At 47.6% G+C, this 15,774-nt stretch overlaps 1 protein-coding gene across 5 annotated transcripts in view; it reads right to left on the bottom strand.

Annotated features, from left to right (window-relative positions):
- Dlgap2 (DLG associated protein 2) overlaps positions 1–15,774 on the bottom strand; it is a 742,630-nt gene that overhangs the window by 38,719 nt on the left and 688,137 nt on the right. For all 5 annotated transcript variants that reach the window (XM_028881224.2, XM_028881221.2, XM_028881222.2 and 2 more), the window contains one exon: positions 12,754–12,973. In XM_028881224.2, the coding sequence (XP_028737057.1) occupies positions 12,754–12,973 (220 nt within the window). The remainder of the gene's footprint in view (positions 1–12,753; positions 12,974–15,774) is intronic.

Raw genomic sequence — 15,774 nt, 5'->3', positions numbered from 1 at the left:
GATGATGTCTGTCCTGGTGAAGATCAACTGATCTTTGGTGAGAATGCAAGGTTCAGTGGAGAGGGGAGAGATGTAGAGGGGGGAGGTGCAGAAAGAGGGGTCACAGAGGGAGGAGGCACGGGGGGAGGAGTCAGAGGGAGGAGGCATGGAGGGAGGAGTCAGAGGGAGGAGGCACGGAGGGAGGAGGCACGGGGGAGGAGTCACGGAGGGAAGAGGTACAGAGGGAGGAAACACAGAGAGAGGAGTCAGAGGGAGGAGGCACAGAGGGAGGAGTCAGAGGGAGGAGGCATGGAGGGAGGAGGTACAGAGGGAAGAGTCAGAGGGAGGAGGCATGGAGGGAGGAGGCATGGATGGAGGAGGCACAGAGGGAGGAGTCAGAGGGAGGAGGCACAGAGGGAGGAGGCACGGAGGGAGGAGTCAGAGGGAGGGGATCTTGTGGGCAATGAAGTAGGCTGGGAAAGGCTGCAGTGGAGCTCCTGTGTCTGGGTACAGCCCATGCAGACACAGTAGACTCACAGGGTCCCATGCAGAAGGAGGCACTGAGAGCCTAGGAAGGCTGCTGTGGCCAGTGGGTTAGAACAGGAGGTCTCCTTCGGCCTGGAGGCCTCCTGGGGCTCTCAGTGATGATGTCATCCTACATTCACCTGGGATGACGGATGCTGAGTTTCTTCTGGGGCTCAGAATGGGAATGAGGTGACTTATAGAAAATAGTCCTACACTGTTTCTTGAACGTCATTGTCTCAGAGGGTAAAGTCATAGTCTGTACAAAGAGAGTCTCTAAAGAGAACAGCACACCTCGAGGTCTGAGACAACCATGGAGGACAGTGGAGTTTAAATATTTAAACACAGAGGGACCCACAGACAGTGTAAATCTTGGTGTAAGTGTCATTATACATAAATTTTCTTGTCAGTCACTCATCTTGCATCGTATGGGTATCAAGAGGAGTTAGTATACATCTATGCATCTTTAGAGATGTCTTTAGCACAGTAATGGCCTGCTTAGTGCTATGAGAGATGCTACCCCCCCATTGATAAGGCCTGTGGCTGTGGGATGGATCATCCACCAGCCTGTGAACTCAGTATTGTTCAGTAATCAGAATGGGACACATTTTCTAAGTGGCCTCATAAAGCCTTGTAGGTGGAGGCTGGATCCACAGCTGCTGGTATCTATAGCCAGCTGCTGGTATCTCTAGCCAGCTCCTCACTATGGCATCCTCACCAGAAGCCAAATCCTGCCTTTGCACACCCAGGCACTTTATAGCAAGGTGCCCTGAGACCTGGACACACACGGTATGTGTCCAGAGCTGGAGGACCTTGAGATGAACTCACACCAGTCTTGGTCATTCTATTCCAACACCCTTAGACTCTAGCAACTTTTTGTACAAATGCAACATGCTCCAGTCCTTAGTCCCATCCTTCAAATGCTTGGATAACCCTACAAATGCATCGAGATGGTGTTTGTGTGCAGGAAAATGTGAATGACTTAAAAACAAGATTACACTGAAATGTAATGATTAAAATGTTTAAATTTCTGTGACACGTATGTGTATATTAATGTGGCAAATGAAGAGGTTGCTATGGACCGAATGTCTGTGTGATCCACTCAGTTAAGGTGCTGCAGTCCTCCTGAGCCAGGTGGTAAGGGAAGAGGAGCCATGGTGAAGTGCTCACATACACTGCCATGAGAACACAGGCTGGAGTTACAGGGAGGTTAAGGGTTAAAACAGCAGGCTGGAGAGATGGCTCAGAGGTTAAGAGCACTGACTGCTCTTCCCAAGGTCCTGAGTTCAATTCCCAGCACTCACATGGCGGCTTACAACCATCTGTAATGAGATCTGGCGCCCTCTTCTGTATACATAATAAATAAATAAATCTTAAAAAAAAAAGAGTTAAAACAGCAGATTCTGAAGCACTGAGGAAGAGGAAGGGAGGGACTGTAGATTTAGCTGATTAAACTAGACAGACAGGAGGACAGGGCTCTGGGCCAATGATGAGAGGTCAGTTGGCCCCCAAAGGCCTTGATGAATACATGCAATGCACTATGGTCCTTTTCTAGATCCTTACATCTAAAGAAGGTAGTTATGACACATTAAATTCTAAATAAGAATGGCTTCTAATGAAGCTTCCACCGAGGAGGCCATCTCATCGACAATGAGCTAAATGTGAGGTCACCAAGAAAGATCACAGCTACATCCTAGTGGCTGAGGCAGAATTAACTCTGCCATGATAAAGCTTCAAGCTCATCATGTGAACATGAGAACATGGGGCTGCAAGGTTGGAGGGGAGTAATGCTGGCTGAGAAACTAATAGCTAGCAGATGGTCCAAGTCAAAACTGGAGTCACAGATGGACGGAATAGGGCTTCACCCACCCTACCTTGCTGGGAAGTGCATGCACAACACATTATAATTTCTCTGGTTGGGCCAGAATGATGGGCATAGAGCACGTGGGCTCTTCATTGCCTTGGCCTATGGTAGCCCAAAGAACTAATCAGTCTCTATTAATAGAGATTTCTGTTAAGTTTCTGCCTTTGCCCCATAAAACCCCTAGGCATAGGAAATCCAGTGGCTTTTACTCCCTCTTGGAAATCTGTCCCGTTTCTTCAATTTCTCACCTTTCTTCAATAATTCTTAATCAAGTTTGCTTCCTCTTTGATTCCTGCCATGGCAGTCCATGTCTAATTTTCACTGGCATAAGACAACTGTCTCAGGTTGATCCTTGATGACTACAAACACCTCTAACATCTTAGGTCCTTGGGTAATGTACAGCTGGGCCATGACCATCCCTAGGTGACGGTGTTAGGGGGAGACATTGAAATGAAGCCACAAGACTGGGGCTTCATTGTGGGATTAAAATGTTAACACAGGAGTCCCCAAGAGCTGCCTTGATCTCTGGGCCACATGAGGGCATATATGTCATCTATGAGCCAGTAAGCAGCCCTCACCAGGTGGTGATCCGGATGCTCCCTAATCTTAGGACCTCTCCTCCAGAGCTGTGAGAAACGTGCTCTGTTGTCCATCAACTGGCAGTCTCTGGCCCAGATGGGACAAAGACAAAGACCTGACCACGATGTAATAACTGCTGCGACGCTGAAGTATGTGTTCACACTCTGAGTTCACTGCTGATGAGGTACCAGAGTTGGAAGAAGCTCAGGTGAAGTTCACAGTCAGCTAATGGGATATACACTTTTACCCTAGCTAAGCTTGGGTTTGTAGAGTCTTTGGGGGGATCTCTATGGAGTCTATAGACAGGGGTCAGGATTCAGTTCGGAAACCATGTACTGCTGTGAGCATGTTGTACTTGGCTTCGCACAGCTGTTACTGCTAGTGTTGTGGTCTGGATATGAAGTGTCCTCCAAATGGCACATGTGTTAAGTTTGGCTCTTGTACTGTTGAAGCTGTTAGAGCATAAAGGAAGGCTCTGACCCACCCTGTGACCCACTGAAGGGTGTGTATTGAATGGTCTCTTTGAAGGTGGGGTCTGGTTGGAGGAGAGGGGTCACTTGAGGTGTACCTTTGAATGGTCTATCTTGTCCTTAGACCTATCTTCTCTCTACTTCTCTGCCTCCTCTCCCCCATGATACTCTGCTCTACCACGCACTCTCTGCCAAGATGTTGGATTTGGTCACAAGGCCAAAACCACGGGATCAAGAAACCCTGCTGAATCCTAAAACTCTGACCTAAAATAACCCTTCTCGCCTTTAAGTTGGATTTTTCACAGCAACAAAACCCTGAAACACAGTCAGAGACCTTCTTGGTAAGGGAAGCAGTCCCTGCACAATCATTTCTTCATTGCCATGACTTCTGAGCTCCTATGGCTGTGTCAGATGAGCCACGGCCTGAAGCCCGTGGCCATGGGTGCTGACCCTCCTCAGTGGCTGCTTCTCTCAGTCCCTGAGCTGCAGCCTCTTGCATCCCCCTCATGTGATGGATATAGACTTTCCCAGCTCACCCTGTCACATCTTGTTTCTTAGTAATTTCTGAAGGCCATGCTAACCCGTAGCCCTGACAACAGGACCTGCCTTGGATCTGAGTTCAGACACAAGAAAGCAGCCAGGTCCCTAGTCTTAAGTATATTTATCTAAACTTCAAACACAGGGGAGAGATTTTAAACACGTGATTCAATACAATACAAAGATCCTCCTGGAGGCTTCTCAGGATTCCCAGAAGCGATCGGTGCTGGCAGCTTCTGAGAAGCTGAGAGGTGGACCATAGCAACTGCAGAGACACCTTGGACACCCACGGGAACTCTTTGGACTGCCCTCTGCATGGGGTCATCACTTCAGGGTCTATGATTCACCACGGACTTAAACTGCAGGTAAAGGCAGAAGATGTGGTGGGGGCAGAAGTTCTGATCGTATGAGCAGGAAGAAAATATAAGAGCTTTACCGTGTGGGTTCTGACCTCACAGGATTTTAGGTTTTAATCCTGAGTGTATTTTCTAAAAAGAAAAATGGGCTCCTACAGACAAGTGTGGGAGAGACAGCCACACTCAGACTTGTCCCAACTTACAGAAGACCTCATTCGTGCACATGCACACTCACCTAATGTTTCCTGAAACATACTGAGTTAGACACACCCCCCCACCCCAAACCTGCCATGTCTACAACCTGGAGCCTGGAACTGTGCACACAGGGAATGGAACAGAGGTGACTAAGCACAGGGTCTTGAGATGGCACATGGTGCTGGCTTACCTAGCGGCCCACTAACATTACCAGGCTACCACTTGTAGGGATAGGAGGCCAGAGTGAGGAGGGAGCGGTGGCTATGTAACATTGAGGACCGTGTGGCTGGTGCTGCAGGAGGCAGGAGACTCCACTGGGTGAAAGGGCAAGGAGGGATTCTTAGGTTATCATTTGGATCCTAGAGAAACAGTGTCTGGCTATCACCTTGAGACCCAAGTTAGATATGGGATCTCTACAGTGGTCATGGGATGGGTCTGTGTGGCTCTCAGACACATGTTAGAGCATCAAAGCTTCCTTAATCCCATTGCCTTTTTGCTGTTCTGGGTCCTGCAGCTGTCCAAGAGATACTGTATGATCCCAGACTGGCTTCATCTCTGCAAAGATCTGCACTGTTCTACAGAGGATCTATGCTGTCCAGGGCCTTTTAGCAATCTTTCCAACTTGTCCCATTGCCAGAAGCCAGTGGCAACCTTGCCTCCTGGGTTGTGATGGGGGCCCTGTGCTCCTTCTGGTAGCCGCATACCTATCTGTGAGTTCCCCTCTCTTGTAGATAGCCTCCAATGGTCTCAACGCATCGAAGCGGGAGCTCTCTCTTCTCTCACATTCTCTGCCTCTTCCTTGGGGCAGCTCCACGCTTCTAGATGTCCACGCTTGTCACTGAGCATTAGGCCCACCTTGATGTGCCACTAGGGGATGTTGCGAAGTGTTCTCTATGAATTTAAATGTTCAGTTCTGGAGGGATTTCTTAATACTCAGAGAGGAGACTAGAACTTCAAGGTTTAGGAAGTTCCTGAAACACAAGATTTGTGAGATCCCCTTTCCCTTGCGCTATATAAGCAGTAATGACTGATGGAGATTCGGGGAGTGGGGGGCTCTCCTACCAGCTGAGCTGTCTGTGAGTCATGCAAGGGGCTCCAGGGACACAGCCTTTGTGAGCTGTCACCCATGCCGGGCTAAGCTTTTCTGTGATGCCTCTGCCTTTGAGTCCTCATCCATGCTACTGTAAGTTAACACCTTACCCACACTCCTCATAGGGAACCCCAACAAATTTCCTGGTTCACCAAGCTAGGCTTGGATGGATCTTTCTTTGGTCTGTCATTGGTGCTCTGTGTGGGGTGACGTCACATGTCAGAGGTGCCTTAGCTTTCACAGATCTCTCTCTCTCTCTCTCTCTCTCTCTCTCTCTCTCTCTCTCTCTCTCTCTCTCTCTCTCTCTCTCTCGTTCCTAGCTTCCCACTGGTGCTGTTTGGTGAGGGTACCATCTGCACCCAGCACCCAAGCTGTTCCCCAATCCTTGGCACACCCTAAAGGAATTCTCTTCTCAGGATGGAGCTAGCTGCTCCTTGTGTTCCACCCTGTTTCTGCACTCTGACACTTTCAGCCCTGCAGGGTGACTTTAAAAGAGGGTGGCAGTAGGCCAGCAAGGCCAGTCGATGGATTTAGTTCCTCTCCTGTTTCCCTCAGCAGCTGGTCTGTCTCCATTTGGAGCTGTAGCTCCTGCAACTACATCTGACAACTGGGTAATTGGTCTTCCTTGATGACATCATCCATGTCACCTGGCCAGCAGCCTTTTTGAGTCTCATGGGGACAGAGCTGGAGGCTAAAACTTCTTTAGTGTGTCCCAGACTGTAACCGATTATAAAGGAGCATCCTCTGTAGGCTGTCCCTGCTGCTCTGTGCTACCTAGCCCTTGTCCCTTTTACCTGTATGATTAGGTTTGGCAGTCGTCTCTAGAACTTTCTATGGCAGGGCAAGGTCAGACTCTTCAACTCTTTTGTGTCCATTGGCTTTGGCTGCATGAGAAACTATAGCCTTGGGCCGTTTCTTCTCCAACTAAGAAGCATGCACTCTGAAGTTAACGCACTATGGTTGGCTCCTCCTTAGGCTTCTTGTCTTGCCTTGCAGATGACATTTTCTCTGTGTCCCCATGTTCGTTCCCCTGTGTCCTAATATCTTCGTCTCATAAGTTCCAGCCCTACTGGATAAGGGACACCCAGGTGACCTCATTCTAGCTTAAGTATCTCAGTAGAGGCCCATCTCTAGTCCCAAGCTAAGAGCTTGAAGGTAAGGGATTTGACAGAGTTTCTGGAAGACTTGACTCATCCTGTAATTCTCTTCTGCTGGAGGTCACTCAGCCATCCCTGAACTGTGACAGTGCTGATCCACATTGCAGGGTACCTGCTCCACAGCTCCTGAACCCTTTCTGCCATGCTTCGTTCCCCTCTCCTCCTGCTCAGTGCTTCTGGACCCCTGGCACTTCTTGGCTCCTGGCTTGTGTGCCTCCCTCTGCTGGCTCACACTACCCACTCTTGGACTTTCAGTCAGTCTCACTGCAATTGGAGGATTCTGGATGCTGCCATGGTGTCCCAAGCATCCCTTTGACTTCCATCACCTTCCACACACATCTTCTTGATCTGAAGCTGGGGGATGCAGATGACTGCTGAGTCACCTGCAGCTGTTCCCAGGCTTTATGTCTGAGGCTGATGCTCAGACCCAAGACAATTCTACATTCAAAGAAAGTTATCCATGACTGGAACACAGCACACACCTCATAAATGCTATTAATCTAAACATAGCACAATGTTTTCTTTGATTTGTAAGATGGCTTTATTTTATCTTGGACGTTTGTATCTTGAAATTGAAAGTGATCATCTGTGATCTTTTGTCAATGTTCTGTGATCATTTGTTTATTAAAGTATTTATGATTCTTCTTTACTTTATCAGGAAGTGCTTGGATTTGAAGAAGTTGGGGACTACATAACAAAGCTCCAAGCAACTCTCAGGCCAGAAATTTGGCATACCTATCTGTAAAGATCTAATGTTCACACAACAGAGACTTTTGCAAAGAAGTACAGGAAAAAAATTCATAGCATTGAGAACAGTTTTCCCTCTGTCTAATATTCAAGACACAAAATATAAGGATTGCTTTCTTCTGGTGTGGTAGTGAAAATTTGTCTTGGAAACAGAGTTATTATGCACCCTGGAGAGAGAAGTCACTGTTGAAATATGAATAATAAGATAAAGTAGGTCTGTGCTGTCTCCTCTGTCATCCCTGTGTGGCTTTCCCTTGGTTCTGATGACTTCTAGAATTAGCTGTGACATGTGTGGAGACAATTTCTGACCCAGAGAAAAGCCATTATCACCCAATTTTATACTGCTTCCGTCCCCAGTACCAATATTGTTCCTTCCCTCAAAAAAAAAAAAAAAAAAAAAAAAAAAAAAAAAAAAAAAAAAAAACGGGTGAAATGAGTATTTAGACAAGCAAATCTACCTGATAAATCATTTCATAGATGAGAGAGAAACCAAGTGTGAAATGGAAGGTAGACATTTTCAAAACCACTTCATTTAAGGAGGGGGTCTATAATCAACACCCACTGCTTTTCATAATGAAAAGCATGATGGCTGGGGATCATCCTACCTAGGGCCATGTTCCACGCTTTCTGGGGACCACAGAGATAGATGAGTGAAGCTTGGTGGCTTGGACTCCCTGCTCCCCGCATTGCAGGTGAGAAGAGAGGTGACCTGATGGGCACATGGGCTGGTAGCATGCACCCACCAGGGTCTAAGTTAAGCCTGTCTACTATGCTCTTAAAAATCTATAGTAATTCACTCACCTGTACGTTTGACATTTGATTTATTGCATGAGCACTGTGCTTCGAGATTTACATGTTTATAAGGTGAGAGAATCTAATACTGCCAGCCTTCATTTTTCAAGCCTCTGTAAAGAACATGTTTAAATGTATCTTATACTGCAAAACAATCACTTTAAGATGATTTTGAAAGTAGATTTTCTTGAGCCATAAAATGAAAGCACTAAAAAAAAACCCTTTCAGTCCTGGGGACAAATCCCAGAGCCTCCTCTACTCCAGATAAACACTCTACTGCTGAGCTGTACCCCAAGTATCCCAGGATGATGTAAGAGTGTTGATTCACCAAAATAATCTCCCTTGTGAATGAAGGTGGCCATCAAATGCTAGTATAATAGTTTACAAAATCAAGAATTACAAATAAAGTTACTTAAATCTGCCTGCCTTGCTGACGGGAAGCTCTGATCATAGGTGGAGTTCAGCTCTCACTATCAGCATGGGTAAAAAGAAGGCAGGAAGGAAGCTGATCTGGTTTGCCTGCCACATGAACTTTATTATCAAGTCCACAAGCAGCCATGTGTAGCCCTGAAGGGAGAGAGGCTGAGCCCTTGGGTCCAAAGAGCAGCTTGACAGGTGACAGAACAGTCATGGGTAGCATAAGGGAGATACTGAAGGGAGACATATGCAGTCCCAGAATATTGGAAGAGTTACAGTACCATGGCTGTAGGCGGCCATAATGGGGCCGTGAATGGAGAGGCAGGTGACTCAGATCCTTCCCTTACTTCCCTTCCGATCTATGACACAGGGAGTTTCTCCATCTTACGGATTCCCAGAGATTGAGGGTGGGGGTAAGTTCTGCATGGAAGTCACAGGGCAGGAAGGTGATGGGAACAGGGGAGAGAATCGGCTAGGCAGTTTAAGGTAAAGGACTATGCAAGTACAGTTTTTCTTTGACTAAAAGTGACAAGTGTCCTCAGCCCCATGGAGATCCCCTTGTCCTTGCTACAGGCAGGAGACGCTAGAGGTGCTTAAGTCAAATGTCTTTGGTTCTGCCTTGGCTAGAGACCTGGGATGGCAGAACAGCCTGAGTTTTCTGTATCTTACTACCTAAATGGATATCTTTCCTGAAATCCACATGGGAGGGCATGGCAGAAACCCGCAGACATTGAATAGCTGAACTGGGCACTTGACTGACTGGCTCATCTCCCCTCCCATGCCCCCATCAAGTAAAGCCTTAATGACTCCAAGCCATTGACCTTCAATAGCATCCCACTCTCCGGGGATCTCTCCTGTCATCTTTCTTAAGCTCCCAACAATAAAATGCTTCCTAAAACCCATCTTCTTTCCAATTGGAAAGGCCAGAACCCGGAGGCTACTGACTCACTCCAAGTTCTGTGTGAACATGAATGTCTGGCACCCTAACTTCTGAGTGAAAAGCCCACCTAAGAGCTGAGAAAGGCTCTGTTGCTCTCCAAGACACCCCCAAATTTTCATGTCTCAAAGGCGCCAGAGAAGAGGAGAGTATAATTCAAGTTGTCTTGAGTTATTGCACAGCTGCACGGGGCTGGAGAAGGCAAGGCCACAGCTTTCGTGGCTCCCCGGCTCTCAGGAAAAAGACTATTAGGGCTATATGAGGGCTAAGAGGTAGAGCTGCTAGGTCTGCAACGTAACAGTAAATTTGAGTTCTGTGACTTGGAGAATTTTCCTCTATACTGCTTTTTCAGATGAGCAACAATCTTTGACATGGTTCATAATCTTATTAACCAGACCATGTCATGCGTCACTGAGCATCTGTTGAGTGAAAAAAAAAAAACTTTAGCATTTAAGGGGCTGTGCTCAGAGTGGCAGCGGTGGGTCTGGGGGTGCTCTGAGCTTTGGCTTCTCACAATGGTGCCCGTGCTACCCCATGATGTCGGCACTCCTCTCGCTGCCCACCTTGGTGCTTACCTGACCCCCCGTTTCTTCCGTGAGGTGGATATTTATCCCATAGTCTAGAATAGATTTTGACTCAGTAACTAGGCCAAGATCCATTGGAAACTTTGAATAGAAACATTTAAAAAATTTATTTTGTGTGTGGATTTTTGGAAGGCGCAGTGTGCCTGGGAAAAGTGATTTACTGTGTACATAAATCAGAACTTCAGCCTGAGTTCGGTACTGATTCTTATATTATCTCTGTGAAATCTGTTCTATTTCTATTCTCTCCATAACGACAGCTCTAAAAACAGCAAAGCCATTTTCTACCACATAATTATTGTTTCAAAGCCTTTCTGAAGACCATGAAAATGCTTAATTGTTCATTTGCTTGTAGGGGGCACTCAACAAACACTAGTGAACATAAGTAATTCTCTTCAAAGGGGTTGCCTTTTGGTTTATTTTATTTTATTTTTTTTGAGACAGGATCTTACCAAGAAGTTCAGGCTAGCGTGGGACTCACTATGTAGCTCAGGTTGGCCTCAAACTCTCAATCCTCCTGCCTCAGCTTCTTGGATGCCAGGGTGACAGGACTACACTTCTCAGGCCTAGCTTCCAAGTGTTGCTTTTTAGTGTAGTGATTGAGAATCTCATTCCTTCCCTACGTTTTTAATTAGCTCCATTCTCACTTGTAGGTAGAGGATGAGCCGCAATCTATGACATCACTGAGGCAGAGGAGCACATGACACAGGACATCTGAGAGAAGAACCAAAGATTGCACCTGCCAGTCTCAAGAATCCCATGACTGTGCCTTCCTGTTGACATGCACAGTTCTGCCTACTTCAGGTCACAGACCACAGACCTGGGCTATGTCTCCTGCTCTCCACAAAGCTCTGATGAGAATAGAGTGGCATGTTCACTGGGCATCTCTCATCAAGGCCCAAGGCTTATGGTTCAGTGTACTGAAAAGCCTCTGTTGGGGTCACCAGGCCACAGGAGAAGACAGTGAGTTCAAGGAGTCTTTTTTCTGTCCTGACAGCCAGCTCTCAAATAATGGCATGGGGACTTCTTATTAACTATGCAAGCTCATCCTATAGCTTAGGCTTGTTCCTAACTAGGTCTTGTAACTTAAATGAACTCATTTATATTCATCTATGTTCTATCACGTGGTGTTACGTCTCTTCAATCTTGCACCTCTTGTTTCCTCTCCACGTCTCCTGGCTTCTCCTGAGAGCCTAGATACCTCCTCTTCTCCCTTTCTCTTCCTGGAAATCCTGACTATACCTCCTGCCTAGCTATTGGCCATTGAGCTTTTTATTACACCAATCCCAGCAAATACATCTTCACACAGTGTACCAATCTCCCACAACAAGAGAGTTTCCCCTGCTTCTGTAGAACCCATCATGTTCTCTGGAACATGTTACTCATTGTTATTACTTCTTCTCAAGACCTCAACAACGGACTCAGAGAAATGAACAAGCCCAAGACCTCACCAAGGTAAGCAATGGAAAGAAACTTGAATCAGTTTATTCCTCATAGACTCCAGAAGGAAATATTTCCTCCTAAAGTGCAAACCACGGCTCCGAATGTACCCCACGACAGAAATCCTTCAGCTTGTCATTTGGCAGTGTGTGGGTCCGTGGGTCCTGGCTCACATCAGCACTGAACAAAGAGGCCTGTCGTGAGCACCCTGCCTCCTGCCTTCTGAGTTCTTGTTCTCGGCACATCCCCTACCTGACTTTCGGCTCCTGACATCATCTAATGTGGACAAAGTACGCTTTTTTTCTTCTTAGGACTGTATTTTAAACTCTTTTGATATGGCCACAGCAGTTTGAATCTGAGGCTATCCGAGACACCTCGTTTTGTGACACCGGGATGTTTTACAGCTTCTCTCCCCAGCCTTCACCTGGAGTGTGGCAAACTTTTACTGCTCACTGTGTTTTATGGGTTTCTCTGGGCCATGTATATTCATTGTGTTATATAAATAATAATTGTGCAGTAAACTAGTGGGCAGTGGTGTTTGGTCGAGGCGGTAAATCATCGAAGGGTGGATGTGGTTTTCCGTAGGAACTGAAGGAAACTGTGACAGCGAATCCTCCAAGCTTAAGTCAATGAGGGAATTTACACTAAGCACTAACTGGCTTTGTAGTGATGAATCACAGTTATGGATCTGCTCCTGAGCGGCAGTGCTGGGCTCTGCAATGCAGACCCACTGCACGGGTCATTGCATATTCCACCCAGGCTTCACTCCAGCCTCCTGAACACTGGCATTCAGATGCAAGTACTGCCCAAATGTCCGTACTTACAATCCTGTCTGCCACAGAAACCTTAATGGAAGTTTTACCTGATTGTTTTAAAGAGGACGCTTGGTAATTTATAGAGTTCATCCTGAGAAAAAGGCAAGGTTATCTTTGAAAGGGATGCTTCAGAATGCTATTGTGAATGTCACTATGTGATGCATGATCATTTCAGTGAGTAAACTTTACCTGTGGGTGAAGGTGTATGCCAGCTCCCTTCTAGGAAAAACACTTAAGCACACCTGTAGGTAGGCGAAAAAGGGCATTCTCTTTACCTGCTGTTGACCTGATGGTTGAGGTCATGTTGGAGGGTGTCATCACGGGAATACATTCATCGTCTTGGGAGTAACCAGCTTGGATGGCTCGAAGGTAACTGTGGCTCCTTGTTCGGAAACATCCAGGAAGGTCAAGGGCATCCATGGCCTGAGATTCAACTTCACTGAAGACAGATTCACACACTGACTCGAACTGCCCATTGACCTCTGCTTCACTCATCTAGAAGAGCAATAGCACACACGTGACGCCAGGTTCCGTCAGGGTGGTCGCGACCATGTCACACAAGCACCGGGGGACAGAAGGCACTCACAGTCCTCGGTGACAGCTTTCTAGTGTCGGCGCAGCTAGTTTTGAAATCCGCCCTGGGAATCCGTCAAGCTTGGGGGGATGGCTTCTTAGGTTCTTTCTTACGAAACAGGAAGGTACCTAACTGGCTACAGATGGATGGAAGTTCTGTGGACTCACCAGGCGGACAGCCATCACACAGACTAGGAGACAGGGCTGGCGAAAAGCCTCCCCAGACACCGAGTATGCAGCCAAGGTCCACGCTGCCAGGCCTTCCTCCTTCCCCAGTGACCCTTCTGGCTTTCCCCAGCTACCTACCGCTCAGGCTGACTCTGGGGCGGAGGCTGGAGAAGTAAGCACACCCATTCGAGCGCATCAGCTACTTTTAGTTCATTTTCAGGACGTGAGAGTCAGCTGCTGCTCATTGTCATGGAAACGAATCCCAAATTTGGCAGAGGCATCCCTGCCCTCATCACCATTACAGCATCATGAGCAGAGTCAGGGCGGGGAAGACATGGCTGCCTGGGAGGAGTGCGGGGCGCATGAACCATGGTATGTGGACTTGAATCTCAGGCACGCTCCCCCCCCTATTAGCTTGAGACTTGCAAGTGCAACGGATAAAAGTAATAAATTTTCAGCTCGTGCCTTGAGTTGCGTATACCGGTTTACCCTGGGAACTTAACTTTCCCAAATACTCTAGAAGAAGCACCGCGTTGGGCCTGTCAGCCCTGGTGAGACCACAGGCTAAACTGGCATGGCCTGAGCCGTCAGCTCAGCCGCAGGGACTCTGTTTAGGGGGGGCCGCCCAAGGAGACATGTTTTTCCTGACGCGTCCTGATGGTGATGCTCATATACACACGTCATACACTGTTCACGGGCCGAAACTAGACATTTTAAACTGGAAATTCAGTCAAGGGAGCTCCAGAAACCAGGCTGAAGGGTTAGGTGGGAGAGTGAACTCAGGGTTCTGTCCAGTGCTGGAGACAAGAGGCTGGGAGCTCAGTCCATGCTCATCCCGGGGGGTTCTCCCCGCTCATTGACTCGGTTTTGGCAAATGTCTACTGAGATGGTAGACAGAATCTGGAGTCCCCTGGAAAACGGGCTTCTGGGCATGCTTGTGCGGAACTACCTTAACTGTGTTTATTGAGTCGGGAAGACCCACCCACTGTGGGCGGCACCATTCCCGGGTTTGGATCCTGGACCGCATTAATGGAGAAAGGAGCTGAGCAGCAGCGAGCGTTCACTGCTCATGTGACCAGCTGCTGAAAGCCCCGCTGCCTTGACTCGTCCACAGTGATGGACTGCACCTTGCAGCCGGAACCAGAACAAACCCTGTCCCCTTGAAGTTGCTTCTGTCAGTGTGTTTCATCATGGCAACAGGAAAAGAAACTAAGGCACAGTCACCCTTGAAGTTCTCACACACTATGGGTCTCTCTCTCTCTCAGGCATGTCCTTCTATATTGACACACATGTACAGATGGGACATTGGTCAGTGGCATGATGGGGATCTCTGGGGATGCAGCCAGCCAGAGTTCAGGACACAGAATGGCACCTCTGCTTGCTATCTGTTCTCCTACCTCTCCAGTTCCTCTTTCTGTCCCATCTCTCACACCATGAGCTTAGCGAGGACCTACATTCTGAGATCTGGTGTTTAATCTCAGTGCCTGATGGACACAGGCAGACCCATTTGTCTGTCTGGAGTCTTAGATGGCCATTCTCCATGTTGGCCCTCACCTTTTCCAGTCTACATCTTTCTAGCTGACCATGACAGAGTCTGTCTCAGTGAAGCATGTCTCAGAATCATGTCACTACACACAAGTGTCTTTAGCTATGGTGATCAGGCTTAGAACAGATTCTTAAGTGTGGCTTTCCATGATCCAGACATGGCCCACCCCCATGCAGACTTCCTAGTCTACTCTAACTGAGCCACAGGCTAAGGTCATGAAAATATTCTCCTCTAAGCTCCTCCTCTCTCTCTAGTTCAGAGTTTGAACACGTCTCCCCTCTCTGTCGTGACCATCTCTGCTTCAAATGCCTCACTAGACAGTTGTAGACCTACTAGGGTGTCACTCGGCCAGATCCAAGTCCACTGGGTTAGGATTCCCATGCGTTCCCCATTCCAGTGGGACGTCTTTGCTCCCAAGGCCAGGAAACTCTGGCTCTTTTCTATTCAATGTCAGGTCCAAACCAGATTTCATCCTGTTTTTTCCACCCCTTCCCCCCCCCCCATCTTCCAGTGTTACCCCCTCCACAAACATACACAAACAGCTGAGAACTAAGATTGTTTTTCCCTTTCTTGTTCTTTCTGGTCCACTGCAGCTGGTCCACCACAGCTTCTCAATACTTGGATCATGCTGGCACACAGAGTAAAGGAAGACACTACTTTAAAAGTCTGCCTGTCAAAGACTCAGGGGCAGGTTGGGGGTGATTCATGAAGCCAGTTGTAAGAAGGATGGAATGGATCAGAGCATGGCTCACCATCAAGGTGCATGATATCGATTAGAGACAGACCTCTCAGAGGGGACAAGCTACAGCATGCCACCATGAAAACTTCAGATCACAGCAAATCAACGCCCAGAACACATGGCTGAAACATGGATAAATCTGGAGAACAATGGGCTTAGCAACATAAACCAGTCCCAGAAGGATCCCTGCTGAGTAGTTACACTAATGCCAGGTATCTAAAATAATACAAAAAGTAGAATAGGGTGGTCATGGGCTGGGGAAAGGAGATA

Source organism: Peromyscus leucopus, chromosome 17 (assembly GCF_004664715.2).
Source record: "Peromyscus leucopus breed LL Stock chromosome 17, UCI_PerLeu_2.1, whole genome shotgun sequence".
NCBI classification, from domain to species: Eukaryota; Metazoa; Chordata; class Mammalia; order Rodentia; family Cricetidae; genus Peromyscus; species Peromyscus leucopus.
The sequence above is the reverse complement of the archived record's forward strand: the minus strand, read 5'-3'. Positions and strand labels throughout refer to the sequence as shown.